The sequence below is a fragment of the Rissa tridactyla genome, chromosome 14, assembly GCF_028500815.1.
Source record: "Rissa tridactyla isolate bRisTri1 chromosome 14, bRisTri1.patW.cur.20221130, whole genome shotgun sequence".
NCBI classification, from domain to species: domain Eukaryota; kingdom Metazoa; phylum Chordata; class Aves; order Charadriiformes; family Laridae; genus Rissa; species Rissa tridactyla.
This window is the reverse complement of record NC_071479.1, coordinates 7,516,398-7,536,865: the sequence shown is the minus strand read 5'-3', so window position 1 is coordinate 7,536,865 and position 20,468 is coordinate 7,516,398. Positions and strand designations below refer to the sequence as shown.

The 20,468-nt window shown below is 50.5% G+C and overlaps 1 protein-coding gene across 1 annotated transcript in view; it reads left to right on the top strand.

Annotated features, from left to right (window-relative positions):
• The window catches only part of COL27A1 (collagen type XXVII alpha 1 chain), a 161,223-nt gene that overhangs the window by 108,285 nt on the left and 32,470 nt on the right, over positions 1-20,468 (top strand). The window contains exons 29-37 of the mRNA XM_054221069.1: positions 6,749-6,802; positions 7,783-7,827; positions 7,997-8,041; positions 8,266-8,319; positions 9,124-9,177; positions 11,490-11,543; positions 13,174-13,227; positions 14,005-14,058; positions 15,552-15,659. Coding sequence (XP_054077044.1) covers positions 6,749-6,802; positions 7,783-7,827; positions 7,997-8,041; positions 8,266-8,319; positions 9,124-9,177; positions 11,490-11,543; positions 13,174-13,227; positions 14,005-14,058; positions 15,552-15,659 — 522 coding nt within the window. The remainder of the gene's footprint in view (positions 1-6,748; positions 6,803-7,782; positions 7,828-7,996; positions 8,042-8,265; positions 8,320-9,123; positions 9,178-11,489; positions 11,544-13,173; positions 13,228-14,004; positions 14,059-15,551; positions 15,660-20,468) is intronic.

Sequence of the window (20,468 nt, the reverse complement as noted above, 5' to 3'; positions counted from 1 at the left end):
GAGAGTAAAGCTTGACCGGGCAGTTTTCAGCTCCACTTGTGCTGTCAGGAATGACGAAGTGAGTATTTATTCTCACCCAAGGTAAAACCAAGAGCAAAGCTGATTCAGCTCCTAAGAAAGGAGCTTGGCCAGCACAGCAGGGACCTGCCTTTGGGTGTAGCTAGATCCAGAGAGAGGGTGCCAAACCCTGCGGAGAAATCCTGCAGGACACCAACTGCCGCCAGCGCTGTCCATCCTCAAAGTGACGTACCAGAGACGTTCAGCTTCATGGCCTTGGGTTGCATTTTCTCTCCAGACGTTGAGTCTGGCAGACCCTGTGCCAGTTGTTCCCCCTGGACATTTCTCCACTGAGGAAGCCTAGACTTCAAAGTGCATCCCAGCCATGAAAACCAGAAACGCAGCGGTGGCTCTGTCGCGGCTGGCTGCGGAGCCCTGCAAAAAGTCACCCCAGGAATTGCAGAACGTGGAGGTAGAACAGAATTCAGTGCCCGGGGAAGAGGTCTTGATGTTGCCTTAAGACAGCAAGACCTTGATTGAGATCTTGATGTTGCCGTAAGGACACCGGTATCGGCAAGGAGCAGTCTTTGCCAGCAGGCGCTGAGCATCTGGGTCTGCTGCTGGTGCCCTGCGCTGATCCTGCCTTCAACACCCGCTGCTGGGCTGTGGCGTGGTGGAGATTTGGTGCCTTTGAGCACCGCAGTGATATAATCCATATAGAACTCGTGAGGCAGACTGACATCCTTTCCAAGATCCCCAGCAGAGAGGAGGAGCTTGGGCTTTGCTCTGAAATCCTACACATTTCAGTGAATATGATGATGGAAAGTTGGTGTTGTAAGGACCAGCAGATCTCCTGCCTGCAGGATTTCTGGTTTGTATATCTCTCTCTCAGGTTTTCCTTCTCTTCATACTCTCAGAAGATATTCCAGGCACATAGTATTCTTTGTTTGCCTAGTTTGTCCTGCTGTTCTGGCTCTTGGTTTTCTCAGGATGGGGAATTGATCCCCCAATTGTAATTTCAGACATTACCCTCTGTCTATCCTAGTTTACAAAAGGGACGTAATTCAATTCAGAATGGAAACATGAATGCAGCCTCCGCCAGATGTTTGTGGATTCCATGAGCTCTGTTTGTGGATACTTCATTAAAGTAATTTTGCTTTTGAAGGAAATGTAAATAGCAAATATGGTTTTGATTGTAAAGAACAATGGCGACTTTTGGGGGTCTGTGTTTATGTTGCGATAGCTTTGGTATTTTGCAGATATAAGTATAAATTTTAAAAAGAAAATTCTTTTAAAATTGTAACCTCCTTTTTAGTCATGACAGGGCTATTGTTTCTTCCCAAGTCTTTGTTTTGCCCATCAAACTGATAGTGAACAATCTTCCACAAACGCGGTTTCCCCTCTCCTCTTCCCTAAGGACAAGAAACATGGCCCTGTGAGCCCAGGCTTATTTCCCTTCGTCCGTCCTCAGTGTAGCACTTAGGCGTGTGCTTAACATTCAGCTAGTGACAGCTATGCACATATTTAAACCTAATTATTTAACCAAATCAAGGTTTAAATTTGGAGGCGGCTGATTCAGCAAGTCCCTCACCCTGTCTCACTTAAATTCAAAAGCACGTTTCTGTTAATCAGCTTCTCGCAGCAGGAAAACCTGTGGTCTCCAGCGTCCTCTATCAGGGATATCAATATCAAAACGCCCAGGTATTGACTGAGAATCTCTACAGAAGACTAAATACCAGCTGGAGCCATGACTTTGCAGCTCAGATCATAAAGCTGCACCTGAAATCCTGCTATGAAGTGACCTACCTTGACCTGTTCTTCTGGCCAAGGCGTCTGTCAATATTTCTGGCATTTTATCTTCTCACTGGAAGGGATGCTGGGTACTGGCTCGGGCCAGAGGAGCTTTTTAAATCCCAAAGCATATTTCTCTTTTCCACTGTACCATTCACTCATCAAGCTCCTGCATTAACTATTGCCCAGGTGAAGCCTGCAAAGACGAGATAAGGCGTGCGGAGCTGCGCTCCCAGCGCTCTGCCCAGGTGGGGACCGCTCGCGCTGCCGCACGGACCCCATACTTCCCAGCAGCACTGCCTGCAGGAATTTGAAAATGCCAGGGATTTATAAAGCGGTGTTATCTAAGCAAACATGAAAAGAGTTGCTTTTGCCGGGCCCAGCTGAGTTGTTGTTCATGAAGAAAAAGCAGAGGTATATTGTTTTGCTCCCGGGGACCTTTCTAGTTGTCTGGAAAAGCGTTAGAAGTGTGAGGAAAAGTTAGCTACAAATCTGTGGCCAGTAATGTCTCCCTTCAGCTCTGGGCAAGGCATCTGCTTGCCTTTTATTTGGCCAGACTGTGATAGTGAAATATCAATATTTGGATAAAGGGGTAAGGAAGAAGCTCTGGATTTCTGGAAAGGAGCTACTGACTGCGTGTTCGTGCTTCTGCTGTTCAGAGGCTGGTTACTGTCTCTGAGCTCTGAGTATCTGCTTAAACAGGGGAAAATGCAGCGCTGCTTTGCAGAAACAGCTTGTTTGAGTATTTAGCGCTGTTCTGCGGGAATGCTGCCTCTAGCAGCAGGATATACCTCTATTGGCTCACATGGACTAGCAATAAACCTGAATTGCAAAGCCCAGAGCTGAATTCCCCTGCATTTGTGAGCTGACGATGTTCATATCTGGCCAACATCGTAACACTTTGTTTTGTCGGGGATTGCTGATAGCGCTGCTCAGCATTGCATGTCTCTGAGGGCAATACTGTCTCGGCCTGTGGACTCACTGATCGTGCAACTCTATGACCTGCTTTGCTACTGTTGCTGGAGCCTACATTTACCAAAACTCGTGATTAATGGGGGGCAGCATGTGACTGCAGGTGAGACTTGCCAGGACTCAATGATGGCTTTCTACTACATAGCTCCACGCGCACCTGCTCGGGGATTATAGTGAGAAATGTGCCCATGTAAGACATTGAAACTAGAATTAAAAAAAAAGCTGGGCTCCGTCCAGCTGTATCTTGCTGCCTGCTGAGAGGACCTCAGCGCAGGCACAACTTACTGCAGCTGGAGCATCGGCATTCGGACACAGGGACGCAGAGCTGTGATTTCCCGCGCAGTGCCATTTTGGCTTCTCTTGCCAGAAAACACAACCAAAAGGGGAAACTCATCTGTTGAGGTCGCAGTGAGTGGTCACAGTTGTGGTGTGTGGAGTTGTGGCTCCACACAGGAGCTCCTGTGCCTCAGAGGGGCTGCCCAGGCACATCCCTGTGCTGTGACTCCCTGCGTGACCTCGGCTGAGCTGCTTTGAGATGGATGTGGCAATGCCTTTGAGCAGTTCATGTCCAACTGGATTCAATGAAACAGTTGACCAGGTTTTCAAATGCTCCACCAGCCCTAAGCCTGTATCTCTCTGTGCCTTGGCTGTCCGTGTGCAAAGGAGTGGACCGATCTTGATTTAACCCTCCTTTTTTTCCTGTTTACATTATAAAGCTACTTGGAGCTTGTACTGTTTGTACAGCCCTGGCCCAGCAGGACCTCTCCTGAGCTGTGTATGCCATATAAATACTGACGCAGGCTAAAGAAAAGCTTCCTTCTCTGTTTCATGGGCTCCTAGAGATGCTGACAATGGTGATAAAGCCACGCCTCTCACTGCACCCTCCTTACCCCGTTCTTAGGATGGGTCCATGCTGCGTATACCCTTAGGATGTTATTCCCTGAGGTGCCTCTCTACACGCTCACCCTGGTCCCTCTGCCCTGCCATGCTCAGGGTGGCCATGCCTGGCTGTTCAGTTCATTTTGAAGGGCTGAAGGTTCAAGGGGAGCCCGAGGAGCTGTGCTCAGCCCTGCCTGCATGGCCAAACCGCTGGGGCTGCAGGGGAAAGGCACGTTCCCCCTGTGCCTTGCGGCGTTTGGCATGGGATGCTCCCTGGAGAGCTGCCAGGACCTCACTCACTCATCTCTAACTGGCGTTGTCAGTAAAAGAGAGTTTTAAAGATTTAACTAATTGACTAAATGTAGCCTTTCCTGTCAGGGAAAATTAGGGGAAGCCTTTATCCTGGGTTTCGGCCCGGGAGGCTGGAGAAGATGAAGCTTGCCACATGCATTTGCGAATACGGGGTCAACTTTCTCCTTCTTTAGGTCAGATGCCGATGAGATGTGTTGTGATGGGATTAGGCAGGTGACTGCTGTGAAGTGAGATTGCCCTGGCAGATCCTGCGCTGCTGCTGACAGGGCTCTGCTGGAAGAAACGAGGATACCGTAAACACTTCCCCAGCCAGCCCTGCCAGACTGGACCACTGCGAACCACAGCCATCGCTGCCCATGCTGCGGCACTGGGCGAGGGCTGAGGACACTCACCAGCCTCCACCCGGCTGGGACCAGCTCAGCACCAGCAAAGCGGGTGGATAGGGCAGGACAGGCTACAGAAGAGCGGTCTGGAGGGGACAGACGCATCCCACTTTCCTTCCCCGTCAGCATCTGTCCTGGAATGGAGACCTCTAACCTGGGCCATTGCTGCTGTTTCCTTGTCCCACTTGCCTCTGATCCCTGCTCCCTCCTTCTCTAACACCAGCGCTGAGCTACTGAGTCTTTCCCCTCAGCACATCTTCAGAAGCGGGTAACCCTGTCATCTCGGGTAGTAAAGATGTAATTGCACAAAATAACTGAATGGCTGCTCAAAGAGGAGGGGAACAGTGTGTTTTCCAGGGAGGATGAGAAGTTGGGTGGCAAGGTGCTTTCCCAGGGTGCCAGTGCCATGCCCATGCTGACGCCTCCCTTCTCTTTGGGCAGCCCGGTACCCAGCCCGGGGCAGGTCTGTGTATTTTGCTGGGTTACTGGATGTCCCGGTCACCCCACGCAGCTCCCCAGATGCCTCCAAGCCCTGCTCCCCCTCTGCTCCAACCTACAGCGCTGTCTGGCTTCAGCTGTCAGTAGCCCTGCTTTTAAATGACCTTCTGGTTTATGTCATTGTGCTTTGAGGTTTATGGGGACATGGATTAATAAAACTTTTGGTCTTTACTGCTCTGTGATCTAGTGGCCAGCATGAGCTGGGGTGTGGGGCTGGTGAGAGCTGCCATTACATTAGTGTAGCAAAGCGCCGACCTGTGAACCACCCCATTTGGTTGTGGTGTCCCCATCTGGTGCACAGTCCTTCTCTGTCCGTCTGTCCCAGAGACCAGGCTGAGCGTTCTTTAGAGCTCTGTCTTACTGGCATGCAGTTCAGGCTTTTGGTTATTTAATCTCTGGTCCGCTCAGCGGCACAGGGTTTTGCCAAGCGCAGTAGAAGTTTTTGCATTATTTTATATTGACAATGTTTGTCTGCTGTAATAATTTGGCTAGGTTTCCTATACATCTTCTGCTGTTACACTGCCTTTCTTTGTGAGTCTCTCTCTCTCTCTTGCCTGTCATAGTGGAGTTACTTTTCTAACACATTGGCTCCCTAGCCCCGTTATTACTTTTGGCACTCGGTTTGCATCCCGATTAAGCACGTTGGCTCCTGTTTTCTCTATTTCCGCGCTGGCCTGCTCTCAGGATTCCTCTTACCACTACATTCTAGCACCGCTCTGTGTTTTTATTTATTATTTATATTGCAGTAACGCCTAAGAGTCCCAACTGAGCTCATGGCCCGATTATGAACATGATGTGCATTAATAGAGTCTCTTGATATGCCCTTTTTTTACTGTTGTATTTTCCCTGACCATGGCTCTGTTTATTCTCTGTTAGAGTAACACACTGGTTTCTGGGGTTCGAATGGTGCAGGAAGCTGCAGGTTCAGCTCTTCTGACGTTAGCTTGAAAGCTAGATCACCGTTGTCCCCTCTTTGAGACCAATTCTCTCCCCAGCTAGCACCCTCTGGAAGAGGAAGAACACCTCTTCCTTGAGGATATGGCTTCCCAAGCCGTACCATGAGCTGTTCAATTCTAGCTAATCACTTCCAGGATCTCTCACTATCTGAACTCTTGTATGTGCCACGAGCATTTCTAACCATGCGCGTGTCCCGTACACCTCCCGAGGTCCTCGTGCCTCCTCCATGCGCAAACCCAGGAGCAGATGCCGGGCGTAGGACCAGACATGCCAAAGCAGGCACGGCTGGCTGCGCTCCTCCCAGCATCCATATGCATGAGCACCTGCCTGACACTTAAGAGCAGCCAGTTCTTTAAATAGCAGGTAACTGTAACTGAGGGCTTGGAGTTCAGCTGCCAGCAGATAAACCCTGCTCTTTGGGAGCAGTTTGGGGCCCAGGAGAATTGTGAAGGAACTGTATGATGGGGGCTTGCGTGCATATTTTGTAGCATTATTGTCCTGATTGCGACCATCAGACAGTGTAGTAAGGTTAAGGGCAGGGGCAGTTGGAAAAGCATGGTTTTGAGGAAGGAAGAGGTTTGATATCAATAAGGCTAGAACTGCAAGTCTGTCCATTGCAAAACCCTTGTGATGTAACTGTTGTCTGAAAATAAGGCTGTTCTGGCCTGCCTTTCTCCTCTGGCTTTGTTTTGTGGTTGGTAGTTGATTTAACAGGAATAAAAAACATTTTGGTGCTGTGTGCTGGTAAATGGTGAGAAGTGAAGCAACAAAAGACAGAAAGGGATCTGTTGAGTCCTGGGCTCCCTGCTCCTGTGCTCAACCCAACCAGGTATAGGTTGGCTTAGCCAGGACTGATCTCATGGATTTTCCTGGTGGCCAAAGCTAAAGTGACTGCTGTATTTTCCAGTGAGACGTATACTCTGTGTTCTTATTTTTGCCTCTCTTATGCCTTTTTCCAGGGTGCTAGAGGGCCTGATGGACCAGTAGGCGAGCCGGGGTCACGAGGTGTCAAGGTGAGTGCCAGCGGGTGGCCAGGTTGGCCAAGGCTGCTTTTAGCTGTGTTGTGAAATGCTCTGGGCAGGATCAAGGTCACATCCTCCTCTAGGAACAGGCGATGTTCAATCGCTCCATGAGGATCAGCCAGCAGGGATGAGTCTTTTGTTCAGCCGGGGTAAAATCTGCCCAATGCAGGCATCAGGACCCTTGCAGCTGGGGTCTGAGACCCTGGATACAGAGGCAGTCCACAAACTTAAAAGGGCCTCTGCTAAAATAATAGGGTTCTCGCAGGAAGGGGAGAAGCTTTAACTGGCAGCGAGGGCGCTTGGCTGTTACATAGCTGAACATAGCAGAACATAGCAGAAAAAATGGAGCAATTTAACATGACTGGTAAAATATGACCTAAGGGAATACATATCTGTTCTGATGTACTTCATGTTGATTAGGTCAGGACAGGAAAAAACAGAGGGCAGGAGATGGCTGGTGCAAAGAGAGCCTGGCAGATACCCTGCCTGAGCAGAGCCTCACCCAAGCCTGCTCCTTCACAGACTTTGAGAAGGGCTCATGGGAGAGTTTCTCCCGTTGGCAGCAGCCTGGTGTGCGAGCAGTGCGGCAGAGCTGGACCCTTGTACCATTGAACGTCCCAGACTCCGTCCCCTGCACAGCACACGTGGCCCTGTGAATGCAATTTGGATGGGGAATCTCCCTTATTGCATGCCCTGCCAGGTGGGGCTGTGCCGAGTCTCCCGAGAATCCCAGCTTCCTTCAAAGCAGTGTTTGCTCAAAAAACCCTAGGCCGTGCAGCCCATTGCCCACACTCCCTGCTGACTGGGGTGTTCCTCAGGGCAGGGTCCTGGGCTTTTGGCCTCTCAAAAGCTGAAGGGAACAGGAGGGAATATTTGATGCACAAAAATGCAAGAGCAGGTGGGCTGGGGCAGAAGGGCATCGCCAATAGTTTGTGCTCCTGCCAACGTGTCTTTGTCTTTTTGCTTTGCAGGGCCGACCAGGGGAGCCAGGCAAGCTGGGGCCAGATGGGCTGCAGGTATGTCCTCTGCGAGAGCCAGTGCCTGCCAAACCTGGCACGGTGTCAGTCCCCGTGGGGGTACCCACACGTACACACTGTCCAGGGAGCTGCAGCTTCCCCTGGCCAAAGCGCCACAGGTGTCTCGGCACATTCCCAGCTGCTAATCGCTGTAACCGTGTGTTCACAGGGGAAGATGGGTGAGACTGGGGAGACAGGAGCACGTGGCTTCCCCGTAAGTGTCCATCCCTTGTGCTTCCTTTCATAACCTCAGTTTCACTCAAATGCATAAGTTTTGGGTGCTGGTCCAGGAGGGAGAACTCGGACAGTATCTCACACTTATGGGGCCACCTCTCTGCTCCTTTTACTGGAGCGTTTACAAGATGCATGTTACTGCCGAGAGGCATGCAAGATTGCTATGGGGTTGGAGCTGACCTTGTTTTTCTTTAATTTTTCTAGGGTATCCAAGGACCTTCTGGACCTCCAGGAGCAAAAGGGGCTCCAGGCGACCCGGCAAGTGTCTTATCACTCTCTCTTCATCTGTCTTTCCTTGCACACACACAGACACTTCATTTCTTTCTCTGTCTGTCTGTTCTCCGCCACTCATTCCCATTCCCAGCTGCTTTGTCCTTGCCAACTCCAGCATGGTCAGAGATGTGAAAGATTTGGCTAGAGTCCTAGGAGGCACGAGGAAAGACAAGGTCAGAGCCCTGGAAAGCAAAAGGGAGCCATGGAACAACCAGGGAGAGTGTAGGATACACCCTGGGCTGGATTTCAGAAGGGAAGGGGGAAAAGAAGAGCAAGGTTGGGTCTGGGACAGGGTCAGATGTAACGGGAGGGATTGGGCTGGGTTGGTAGGTAGAGCTGAAGGGGACCAGGAGGGAGGCTGATGGGGTCAGAAGTGAGCCCACAGCTTTGGGGAAGGCACTGGGAGGTGAAGGGTGAAGACATAGACCTCAAGGAGGGCAAACAGGACCACCAAAGCAGGAAGAGGGGTCGTCATCTGCTCTCTGCGTCTGTGGGGACTGACCTGGACTGTGAAGGGAGAGGGTAAACCAGGCATTTTCAGGTTGCCAACTGCAGTTGTTTTAGTTGGGAGACAGAAAGATGAAGGACCTTCTGAGCTGCTGTTTGCCTGTGAAGATGCCTCAGCACACCCATTGCTGGCCTCTCCATCTCACTGGCCATCTCTTGCATCCTGCATAGCTCACTGTGATGTGGTGATATCTGGTGTTTTACCTTACAGGCCATTGAAGTGATGGCCCTTCAGAAATGAAAGCAGTTGTATGAAAAGAGCCTTGTGTCTCTGTTTTTCAGGGACCACAAGGACCACAAGGACCACCTGGGCCTTTGGGAGAAATCGGGCATAAGGTAGGTCTGAGCTTTGCTCCTATTTGTTTTCCCCTTGCATCAAGAATAGCAGGACTGGGGCAGGAGTAAATGTGGAGAGGCACATCCTTCTACATGTGGGGCACAAGCAGGAAGGATTTCCCTCAAGTCTGAAAGTCAACTTCCAAAGCAAACAGTGCAAATCAGAAATTCAAGCATCATTTTCATCACAGCCCATAGACACCCAGTTGGTAGATGTACAGACCCGTCTTCACGACAAGAGAAACACTGCAAAGCTGACCACACTAACAAGTCCCAGGCACGGCTCTGCGACCACACCGGGGACCACCTTTCTGCACCAGGGTGCAGAGTCACGGACCAAATACAGTAACAATTCAAACCGAAAACTGGTCTTTTCTTTCCCCCTCACTGGTGCCGTTGCTGACAAGACACGGCTTTGTCAGCCCACCTGGATTGCTATGGCAGTCCCATCGTGAGCTGCTGCAGCCAGTGGAGGAAGCTCAGAGAAACGCCTTCGCTGCTGACTCTGCTTTTGGGTTGCCGTTGCCGTGAAGCAGTGGCACAAACACTCCATAACCAAAGCAGCAGCAGCTGCCAAAGAGTGCCCCGATGGAGCGCAGGAGATGCCTCCATGGTTTCCCCCTAACTCGTCTGCAGTCTTGGCTTGATTTCGCTCCCCTCGAAGTGTTGTAGTCTTGGCTGTGTATACCAGATGTGCCAGTTCCCTTTGGGTAGCTCCTTTCCATAGGTCCCGGGCTGTAACATAGACGTGATGTTTCGCTTGGTTGTGAAAACAGCAGCGAAGGTGACTTTTAATGCAGTCTACTGCAAAGCGTATGAGTCATGAAAGTTTCCATTCTCATGGCTGCTAGACTGGATGGAGTGTGCTCTCAGCGTGGTAAACCACACTGGGGAGCTGGAAAGCTGCTACTGAGCCACTCTGGGTGTTGCCAACCAAGAAAATACAGAGCTTTATTCAAATCTGTGACTCTTCCAGGAGCCTTTCTCTGCACTGGCACCTCTGCAGAAACCAAAGCAGGATTTTTGCTTTCATTGGAGCTTGAATTTTCTCATTGCGTGACTTGACCATTTGTTCGTAAACCCAACATGCGCCCTGATCCCTCCTCTGCTTGAATCCATTTCAGCAAGCGAGGAACTGGCTTTATTCCCTGGGCAGACGAGTGCTCCCTTGACTATGTGCTCTTTTTTCCTTTATTCCTAACTGCAAAGAGAAGGGAGATTGTTGTCCGGAAAACAAATATCATAAGTAAATAAACCACTCAAATCCTTTAAAGACAAGCTTTGCTGTCCTATATTTGGGCTTGTTTTACTGATTCTCATTCCCCATGCTTCCCAGAGGTACTAGCAAATGTACAAAGATTAAAGCTCCCAATTGATCTTGGTCCTAAAGGTATCTAATGAACGTGACCCCGCTATGGCAAGGCTGCACGTGGCAGCTGGACCCTGAGTAATAGTTTGCAATGTCATTCTCTCATCTTGCCTCTTTCTTTCTTACTTCACATAGTTTTCGAAGTCGGGCACTCATTTTTGGCTCTCTGGGGGATGCCAAGACCGTCTACCAGGGTCTCTGCTCGGATAGACAGGGACACGTTATCTCATCTGCCAGGCACTTTCTTCCAGCCAGCACAGCCTGGCGACAGCCCTGGGCCATGGATTTCTGGTCTGAGCCCAGTCGTTGGCATTAGGATGTTTACTGGCCCATTACAGCCGGAGAAAGTGGGTGATGGATGTCAAGGCTAATCTGGCCAAAGTTTGTGCTGAAGGGTTTGGTGTAACCTTGCTGTTCTTGGCTCCCTTGCGCTGTCCCAGAGCTGGCAGCACCATTGTGCCCCTGCCTCTCCGGGAGCGTGGAGCCAATGGCTCCGCTGGAAGCTGTGTCGCCTGGGGCAGTTCACTGCGCCTGCAAACCCCGACCGACACGAGACTGGTGGCACCAAGAGTGTGCTCACGCCAGCGGTAACGGAGAAGTGGGGCTGCAGGAAGCAAGAGCACAGCTGAGCATTTTTGTTATCCACCGTATCAGCCAACCTGCTGGAGCCTTGTGAAGGGCTTCAGAGGAAGCTGGGGGCTGCCGCAGGGCCGGGGAGCGGGGAGGCGTGAGAGACAAGCAGAGCCCTCCCAGGAACCAGGCACACGGGGGTACTGGGCCTCTTTGATGCTGCGTACCCTAAGCCAGCTCCGGGGAGGTAATTACATTGCAAACAGGGCTCCGCTGTCCCAGGAGGGCTCTGCTAAAGGAATTATGTCTTTGATCTTGCTTTCTACTCAGTTACAATGGGTTTTTTCATTATCTTTTTTTTTTTTTTTTCCAGGGACCGCCTGGCTCAATGGGACAACCTGGCCTCGCAGGTGAACCTGGCATGAAGGTAAGAAAAACCCTTAGTGCAAGTTCTCTGCCAGACCAGGGAGATAATAGCAACGTCTGTTGCTGCAGGACTGGCTGACATTGCAGGTTCACCCTCCAGTAGCCAAAGCAGACAGCATACGCAACAAAAGATAAAGTTTAAAAAGTAAAACCAGGTTAACGTTAAGCCCTTGGTTACAAATTCCTGAGCCCCATCCCGAGGGAGAGGCTGTCGGTGCTGGGGACAAGCACCGTCTCAGGGGTCTTCTGCCTGTGAAGGACTTTGGAAATGAAGCTCAACTCGTTTGCAGATCCAAAATCTGAGTGGAGAAGGGAGTCCTTGAGACCCAGAGATCCAGGCAGCTTCTAATCTGAAACAAGACGAGTCTTAGGAAGGTCCCAAACTTAAAAATACCCTCAGACAAGGTCCTGCCACAGTTTCCAAGCCTCAACTCTGTGGGGACTGAACTCCTCTAATGGTTATGGGGGAAGGGTGCTCTACTCAGAGCCATGAATGCACCTTCTTGTCCCCATGGAAAGACCTATAAAAACCGTCTCTGTTTGAATAAGATCCCTGTGCTGAGCAGCTCAGAGGGGGTTTTATTTTATCCTAACCCCCTTTCTGCTTGGTTTGAAGGTTCGCTCCTGTGTGGAGAGCTTTTGAACAGACTCTGTGTGGGGATTAAATGCAATTTCCTCTTCGCTGTTCTTCACTCCCCACCCCCAGCCCCATCCTTTGCCATGTTTTCCTTGGCAAATCTTCTGACACTTCACTGGAGCTACTGTGTCTTTGGCGTCCTGATACTTCACGAGTGTTTCAGCTCCCGTGCTCCTGGCTGCCCTCCTTGGGAACAGGACACAATGGTTTGTGCAAACACCTCTTTAACCCGCTGTCAGTGCAACACGTCCTTGCTGGTGGGTCAGAGAGTGAGAGTCCCGTGCTGCTCCTTCTCCGAAGCTGGGAAGTGCTGGGACATGCTGGGGTTGCTCTGGGCAGTGATCGCTTGCAGACCAGTTTGCTGTATGGATAGGTCAAACCTGTTTCTCCTTCTGCCTCTGAATTTCCTGAGCCAGACTCCTTGCAAAGCAGTTCGCTTGGATGGGCACACATGGGAGGTAGCTGCCCTGTGGCTGTTGTACCCCCAGTGCAACCTCGCAGCCTGTTGCCAAGATCCATTTGTTTGCCAGATCCAAGCACCTTCAGTTCATTTGTTTTGGTGCCATCAAAGATTCAGGTTCTTCTCCACCTTCCTCAGTCGTGCTGGCGCTCAAAGAGCTGTCAGCTGTCTTCTCCCTCGCTCCAGCTGTGTCTGCCACAGTGCTGCATTGCACCCAGCATTGCTGCTTTTCCTGCCAAAGGCCCATGCCAAGGGAATATCTTCTGGTTCTGCAGCTGCAGGAAGCACAAACCACTCTTGTACCCCTGTCCTGTTGGGCATCATTGAGAGCCTGCGAGGTGTGCACTGGCCTTCTTCAAGCAGAGGCGCTGGTGATGCCAACCTGTCCTTTGGACCCCCTTGCAAACTGGAGTGAAGGTGCTTGTGTGGGAGAGGAATGAAAAAGTCAAAATGAGGGGTGCGATGGGAAGTGTTTCATCCTGACTCACCGCCAGTAGACAGCTTGTCTTCATGTCTGTGGTTCCTTCTTTGTAGGGTGATCCTGGCCAGCTGGGAGTCCCTGGAGAGCAAGGCCTCATTGGCCAAAGGGTAAGTACGCTCACCTTCTCGTAGGACTTCTCTGTTTACTAGTTCCCCAGAGGCTCTGTTCCTTGGGCGGGCAGACAGACCCTGCCCTGGGCATCCCGTAACCCTTATGGCCCTTGTTGCTTCTCCGGGTGGTGGAAACACCTTCCTCGCAGAGCCTGTCAGCTTGAGCTCACCAGCTTACCTGAGCCTCTCCAGTGCTACAGTGCTGCTTTGCAAAGCGCTGTGACAACCTCGCGTATGAAAGGGGCAGTGTGGGAACAGACCCGTCCTGTTCCCCAGCCAGGCGCTGCCAGGAGGGTGCCATCCACACGGAGCAGGGAGACGCTGGAGCAGAAGGCGGGCATTAAGCAGGGAAACACTGGCTGCACTATGCACACGTGGGAGGGAGCCAGGGACGGGATGAATGCACAGATTGAAGCCGGCAATGGCTCTTGTCCCTTCTCAGGACTACGGTCAGTTGTTGGAGCAGGATGGGGAAGCCCCAGGTTAAATGAATACAGACTGAGCCCCCTTTTCAACCCAGGGAAAGAGGTCTTCCCGCAGGCCAGCAGCGGGGTCCTGGAGGAGAAACTATGGCTCAGAATAAAGAGGCTGAACTCCTGCTCTTGCTCCGGGAAGAGCTTGTTCAGCATTAGGATATGAGAGAGGACACGTGTCGAAGTGCAGGGCTGGGCTCCTGTGGCTGCAGCCCCACTCACTGCCACCAGTCAGCTGCCGAAAGCACGGGGAAAAAGCGTATTTGGGCACAGCCTTATGGCGTTTACTTCTGTCTTGTAGGGAGAATCAGGGCTGGAAGGGGACAGCGGGCCACCCGGGCCGGACGGTGTCAAGGTAAACCGCACTCTTGTGGCATATTTCATCTCTCACACACATCTCCGTGCACTCAGGCCCCCGTGGTTCCTGGGGCCAGGTTGAAGCCAAGGGGGTTATTGGGTCCTCTGTGCAATAAACCTCTGCCCTGCTCCCTCTAAGGATTTTTTTCTGTAAGCACACATAACAGACTCCTCCTTTTTCCCTCCACTACCCACATTTCTGGCATCTGATCAGGTCTCCAAAAAGGTCAAGTTCTTCAAAATCTAGTTTCCAACAATTTGTCTGTTTTATTTGAGTCTTTACAGATTAAATTTCCAACTAATCAGGAATTCCTGGGCCTGGCAGGGGAAATCAGGCATTGTCCATCACTCTCCCCTGCACCACTGACCAGAACGTTGTTTGCAAGTACAGAAACCAGATCCCCTGCCTCTTGGCAAAGCCCCAGGTGCTCGCTCAGGGCTTGCACTGCGCTCTGTGGCTGCTGTGAGTTTGCTACCTTGCCTTTGGAACGGGACTCTGATTTCTGTCCCTGCACAGCCGGCCTTTCCAAACAGGCCAACAGTTTTGTTCCATGGAAAGTAAAAGCAGCCGGTCCCACAACAATGCGGTTTATTGCTTCGTTCTAGTTAAACTATTTGCCATGTGTCTCTACTTCTGCTTATCTCTGAATGTTGGACCAAAAGACTCTTCCTTAAAGACAGTCAAGGCTTCTGTATTCTCTTGCCACTACTAACTGTCCCCAAGAGCTCTCGAGCCAAACCAGGTCTTTCAACCTGGATGAGTCTCTGGACAGCAGAATTGCCGCTGCAGGAGCATGTGTTTAATCAGGAGAGATGTTGTTGTGCCCTCACTAATGCAGGTGCAAGTGGACAACGACTGTACAGGCCAGTTGGTTGCACACGTGTAGGTGTGGCTGTCAGTACAGAATTGGCCTTTTTGATTGTCTCCATAAAATTTTGTGCCATCAATTATAAGAATGGGATTTGACATGATGCCTACTGCTCAGACCACAAATCCTTCACAGGGGCAAGATGACACTGTTTCGCAGAGTGTTTGTTTATTTGAGCCCCGGACTGATTCCCATTTGGCAGCAGGAGACAAGCGACTGCTCCGGACAAACCCATCCTATTAAAAATCTTTCAGCATCCTGAGCTCAGGGCTTCTGGGTGAGGCAAGGGAGACTTTCAGATCTTGTCCGTCTCTCTCATTCATGTGGGAGGTTCAAGCCTTATTGCAGGAGAAGCAAAAGGGTTCAGATTACCCTGTGTAATGGGGGAGTTCCTTCTCCTCCAGCCAAGAGACTTTAAAAAAAAGAAACCTGGTTTTGCTCATTTTGTTAAATGTCAAGTGTATTATGACTCATGCTCATTCATCCTTTTGCTTGTAGACTCTCTTCCTCTCAGACTCCTGAAATATTAATTATGTGGTGGGTTTTCTGCTTGTAAGAGCCATGTACAGTGACGCGTGTGTTGTGTGGGTATGAAAAGCTCCCACCCTCCTCTCTTCCACAGGGAGACAAAGGAGAGCAAGGCCTGGAAGGAGAGAAAGGAGAAAAAGGCAACGAAGGACTGAAGGGAAAAGAAGGGCCTCCTGGATATCCTGGCATCACAGGTGTCCGAGTGAGTCTGCAAAACCAGCGCCCGTAGCTGGTCCGTGGGTTTGCTGTAGGAACTAGTGCTCTCCTGCACAGGCAGCCGTGTGTGTATCTCAGATCACCAGGGTACGGGTATTGGCCCAGCACAGCTCCTGCACCCTCCGTAGGGCCACCTGCGCTCTGGTTTCCAAATTAGCAGTTGCATTTTGCCCCCAGAGGATCAGCAGAGTGCTGTGTGCTCTTGTCTAAATCCCTGCACGCAAGATGACTTGAACCTTCCCGATGGCTGCAGCGTGAGCCCAGGGGTGCAGTACGTGCTGCCCGGCGCCGGTGTCGGGGCACCGCTGGTGCACACTGAGCTCTGGGCTGCAAAAGGCAAACCAGCTCGCCTGAAGAGATGAGATCCTTTTGCAAAAAGAGGACAAAAGAAAGTTTGCAGTCTTGTGTCTGGGAGGCTGGATTGCATTTAAACCCTAGTAAGAAATAAATAGGCTTTTTCTTTTTTTCTTTTTTTTTCTTTTTTCTTTTTTTTCTTTTTTCTTTTTTTTCTTTTTTTCTTTTTTTTTTTTTCTTTTTTCTTCTTTTTTCTTGTTTTTCTTTTATTTTCTTTTTTTTTTCTTTGTTAACAAGGCCAGTAATTACTGTAGACATCAATACTACTACAACAGGGCATGCCACGTTGCAGCAAAACACCTGGGGGCAGATTGAGGGGGAGATACAGGCAGTGAACCAGGACACTGCTTTGGGCAGGAGGTCTCTTGAGATGTGACTTGTTGCAAATGTTGTTCTGAAGTACGTTATTTTTGCGAAAAACTGCATCCAGGAGATGGTTTGCTCTGTCAGTGAGGATACACACTTGAGATGTGGCTCACTTCTCTGGACTGCTGTGGGCTTTGGGACACTGTGTCTCTACTGCAGCTGTAAAATGGACCACCTCGCAGGGTATTAGAGGGATGTGCAGAGGCTGCGAGGAGCTGAGCTTCCACTGGCTGCCACAGCTGGCGTTGGCCTGGAGTTTGGAAATGGCCAGCTTTTGCCTTCTCTCACTTCTGTTTGATGATTACTTGCTTACTTCTGGTTTTCCCTTCTAAGGTTTCTCCTTACATATAGAAAACAAATAGAAGAAATTAGAAAGAAAAAACAATTCTGGCTCCTAGGTGAGAGCTGTGGGGCCAGAGGAGCAGCGCAGGGTCTGGCCTGGGGCTCCTTCAGTGGTGCCAGATGGAGCATCACTCTGCCCAGTGCCCCAGTGGGCTGTTCTGCCTGCCGTGTCAGGCCCTTCTGCTCAAAACATGGAGTTTATCAGCTTGAGGACATGATGTATTCGTTGTAGTTATTGTTGTGGATCAAAGTTGTCAGGAGCGTGGACGCGCGAGGCTCGCTCTGCGAAGCGGTGCCCGGTTGAGTCAGGATGCAGCCAGCCTGGCCGCAGCAGCCATGCTCACCTGTAGCACCAGTCTTGTTCCTCATGCAGCCGGAAAATACACCATTTCCTACCCCACGTCTCTGGGAGGTACGTGAGCAGCTCCGGCATGTCAGAAGGAATGAGTAGCCCAAGTTTAACCAAGTTTGATGGCAGCTCTGGAATCCCTGCCCAGGATGGGCGGGAGGCAGCAGAGTGGGCAGGTACCTCTGGGCGCTGGGCAGATGCTTGATGTTAAAGCACGTTGTTTTTCCCTTTGGTGACATTGTGGCTGGCTAAAAGGAGGGCAGGGAGAAGGGTGTGAGGGGATGGAAGCAGCAAAGGGTCTGGATTTATGTTATTTTTGGGCTGAGGTTGGGATTTGAGCACGGACTTGTCTAGAAAGTGGAAACATTGGCTTAATACTGTGGTGCAGCACCATAAATGTGCAGAATGAGGCTGTAGTCCTGCCCCAAATAAGGCTACCCTTGGCCACAGCCCCCTGTGCCCACAGGGAGCTCTGCAGGATTAGGACCGTACCAGGGGCGAGGGGTGGTCCCCACTATCCCCCGCTCCCTCCCAGCTGCAGGCTGGCACGGCCAGACGGCTGCCCTCGGCACCCGGCCCTCCGTGTGCTGGACTTCTGGCTGCTTCACGTGTTTATATTGTGCATGTTTTAAGAACCAATAAAAATACTAAAATCATGCAAAAGCCATATTAAGTTATAGAGTATAAAATATAGAGTCTCTCAGACTCTGTCCCTGCTGTTTGCCAGCATGTCCCTGGGAACATGATGCCGTTTTCTGTTTTATTTAAAAAAAAAGAGCCAATAGAGCCAAGATTCCTGCTCATAATCACTCCCTTTTGTTTTTTTTTACTGCAGAGTGCTATATTTCCATCTACTATTTTAATATGCTCCTTTGTATATCCTTATGTCTAAACTCAAGCAGACTTTGAGACCCATGTAGGCTCCAGATAGCACTGCCTCCCCTGCCAAACGCCTGCCGTTACCTAATGCATAGGCCGATGTTCCTGTGCTCGATGAGGGAATTTGAAGATGGAAGTCCTCTGATAGAAGCACAAATAAGTTTTCTCTTCCCGTTTTTATTTTGAGACTTTTAGCCTACCTTCCCGTGGAGAAAATATACAAATATTTGTGGGATCGTCCTTAGATTTCTGCCAAGTTAAAGTTCACAGCTCAGAGATACAAATCCCTAGGGATTTGTATCCCTTTTCCACTGAGGGTTGGAAGCTGGAAAATCAAGTCAACCCACCCTCTGCAAGACGTGCCACAAAAGCCACCGCAGGAACAGCCCGTCACGAAGCTGTACGATGGGCAGAGGTTTTTGAGGCTGCTGGACAAAGATAACACCAACCTTGTCAGGGAAAAGTCCCGAAGGTTTTCACCCAAGGGCAAACGCCAGGGTTGCACTGTGACAAACTCCTGTCCGGGATTTGTAGGGTGGCATGGAAATTGCCTGGGGAAGGTGTGCATTGCAGGGAGGAGGCGTGTTGGCTTTGGGTGTGCTGCAGATACTGCGTGTTTACACATTACGCATGTTGCATATGGTTTTAATACATCTAATGTGATAACGTCACACTGTCCAATACTCAGTTTAGATGGTTTTAAAGAGAACTTCGTCTTTAGCTATTGCATCTTCATTTGATCTCTCCTGGTGTGACACCCAGGAGTCCTTGTATCCATGATTCACTGCATTCCTGCCTGGATCCACTGACTTTTCCCTGGGCTAAAGATGTGTGCTTCTGCTCCAATATTGCTGGGATATCCTGCTCATCTGCAAAGGGGACAGGGGAGATGTTGACGCTTCGGTGCCGTTAGTGGGAGAGACACACAGACAAGGACCTGTCCAGTTACTTGTGCCAACAAACTGACCTCCATCTGGGAGTGTGGAGCTCATCTTCTGCTTCTGGAAGAGATTCATTTTAGCTTGAGGAAGCTGATGCCCATCTGCAGTCATGGACATAGAGACAAGCTTCTCCCATGCCTTGGCTTGGTCCTGTGTTCCACGCTGCCTCGGCACTAGAGGGGACGCACAAAGACATGTCCTCCACGAGCAGCGACAGCCTCTGGAAAAACCCTTTTCATCACAAGTCCTTCCAGCTACACCACTTCTTGAAGATTTTTCCTTAACACTGAGGATGTGTTTAGTCTTAATCTCTATTTTGCTTACGTCTAAAGGAACGTGACATTTTAGTATCAAGTGTCCTCTTGACAGAAGTAGGAAATGAGGCGCCTGACTGCTCTGAAATTATCTGGCTTTATTGCTGGTACATTTTCAGCCCATTTTGCACATAGTGGCCTGGGGCAAAGGCCTGGTGCTGGCAGCGCCCTGTGTAGCCGCAGAGCAGGTAGAAGCTGGGGAACTTGGCAGGGCACGTACGAGCTCACACACCACATGGCAATCGGCCAGCACAAGGGATGGAAAGAGGTTAGCAGTTCTTCCATCTGCACAGTCATAGAGCTCCCTGGGAGGCAGCAGAAGAAGGGATGTGCTGGAGCACCTTCATCAGAAGAAGGGATGTGCTGGAGCACCTTCACCACCTACTAAAGCTGGAGGAAGCATAAAGGGTCTGTGCTGCCCTTCTGGATCATGCAGGAGAGAGACGTTCTCCCAGCGATTGATGCCTACAGCAGGGACACGTCTGGCTTTACTGAGCAAGGTTTTATTTTCCAGAAAGCCATCCCGATGCTGATACAACATTACCAACTGAGCACAACAAACTTCCCTCGGTGCTCAAGAAAGAGTTTTCAAAGATTGTTAGCTTTAACTTGGCTCAGCGATTTCCACTATTAACATATCTGAAAACCGGTTTCCACTGTGGTTTTAAATCTCAAACAAAAGCAGCAGGGAGGCCCCAGCCGAGTCTCCAGGGGTAGTTTGTACATGTTTCAAAGCCAGTGGATTTCAGCAAACAAACCTGGCAACTGAGATGGTCTGTGAGTCTCACAGCTGTGGCTGGCAGGGCTCGAGGCAGCTGGAGCTGAGATACACGAGTATCCTCTATCTTTTGGTCACTTTGTCCAAGTTCACACTGCTCCGTTCAATTCCAGTTCTTGCTCAGCAGAGGGGTGGGCCAGTTGTCCCTCTGGTCCTAAGAGAGAAATCGGAGCACCTGAACCACTAACTAACACACAGCCGAGTCAAAGATCCACTTGAGATTTCAAAAATCGCATCAGAGGCGTGCACCTTTCCTGAGCTGCTGTCTCACATATTATCTCCTCCCAGAGGTTTCCATCCTCCTGTAAAACAGACTTCTTGCCTTCTCTTGACCTTGACTGTCCTTTGGACTTGGTCCTTTGACCTCTGGTTGGTGTGTCTGAGCAGTGAGCAGTTGACAACCTCTCTTCCCTGGCAGAGCACCAGGGACTGTTTGGGCATCTCCGTTCAGAGTCTGGCTGGAGCCGCAGAT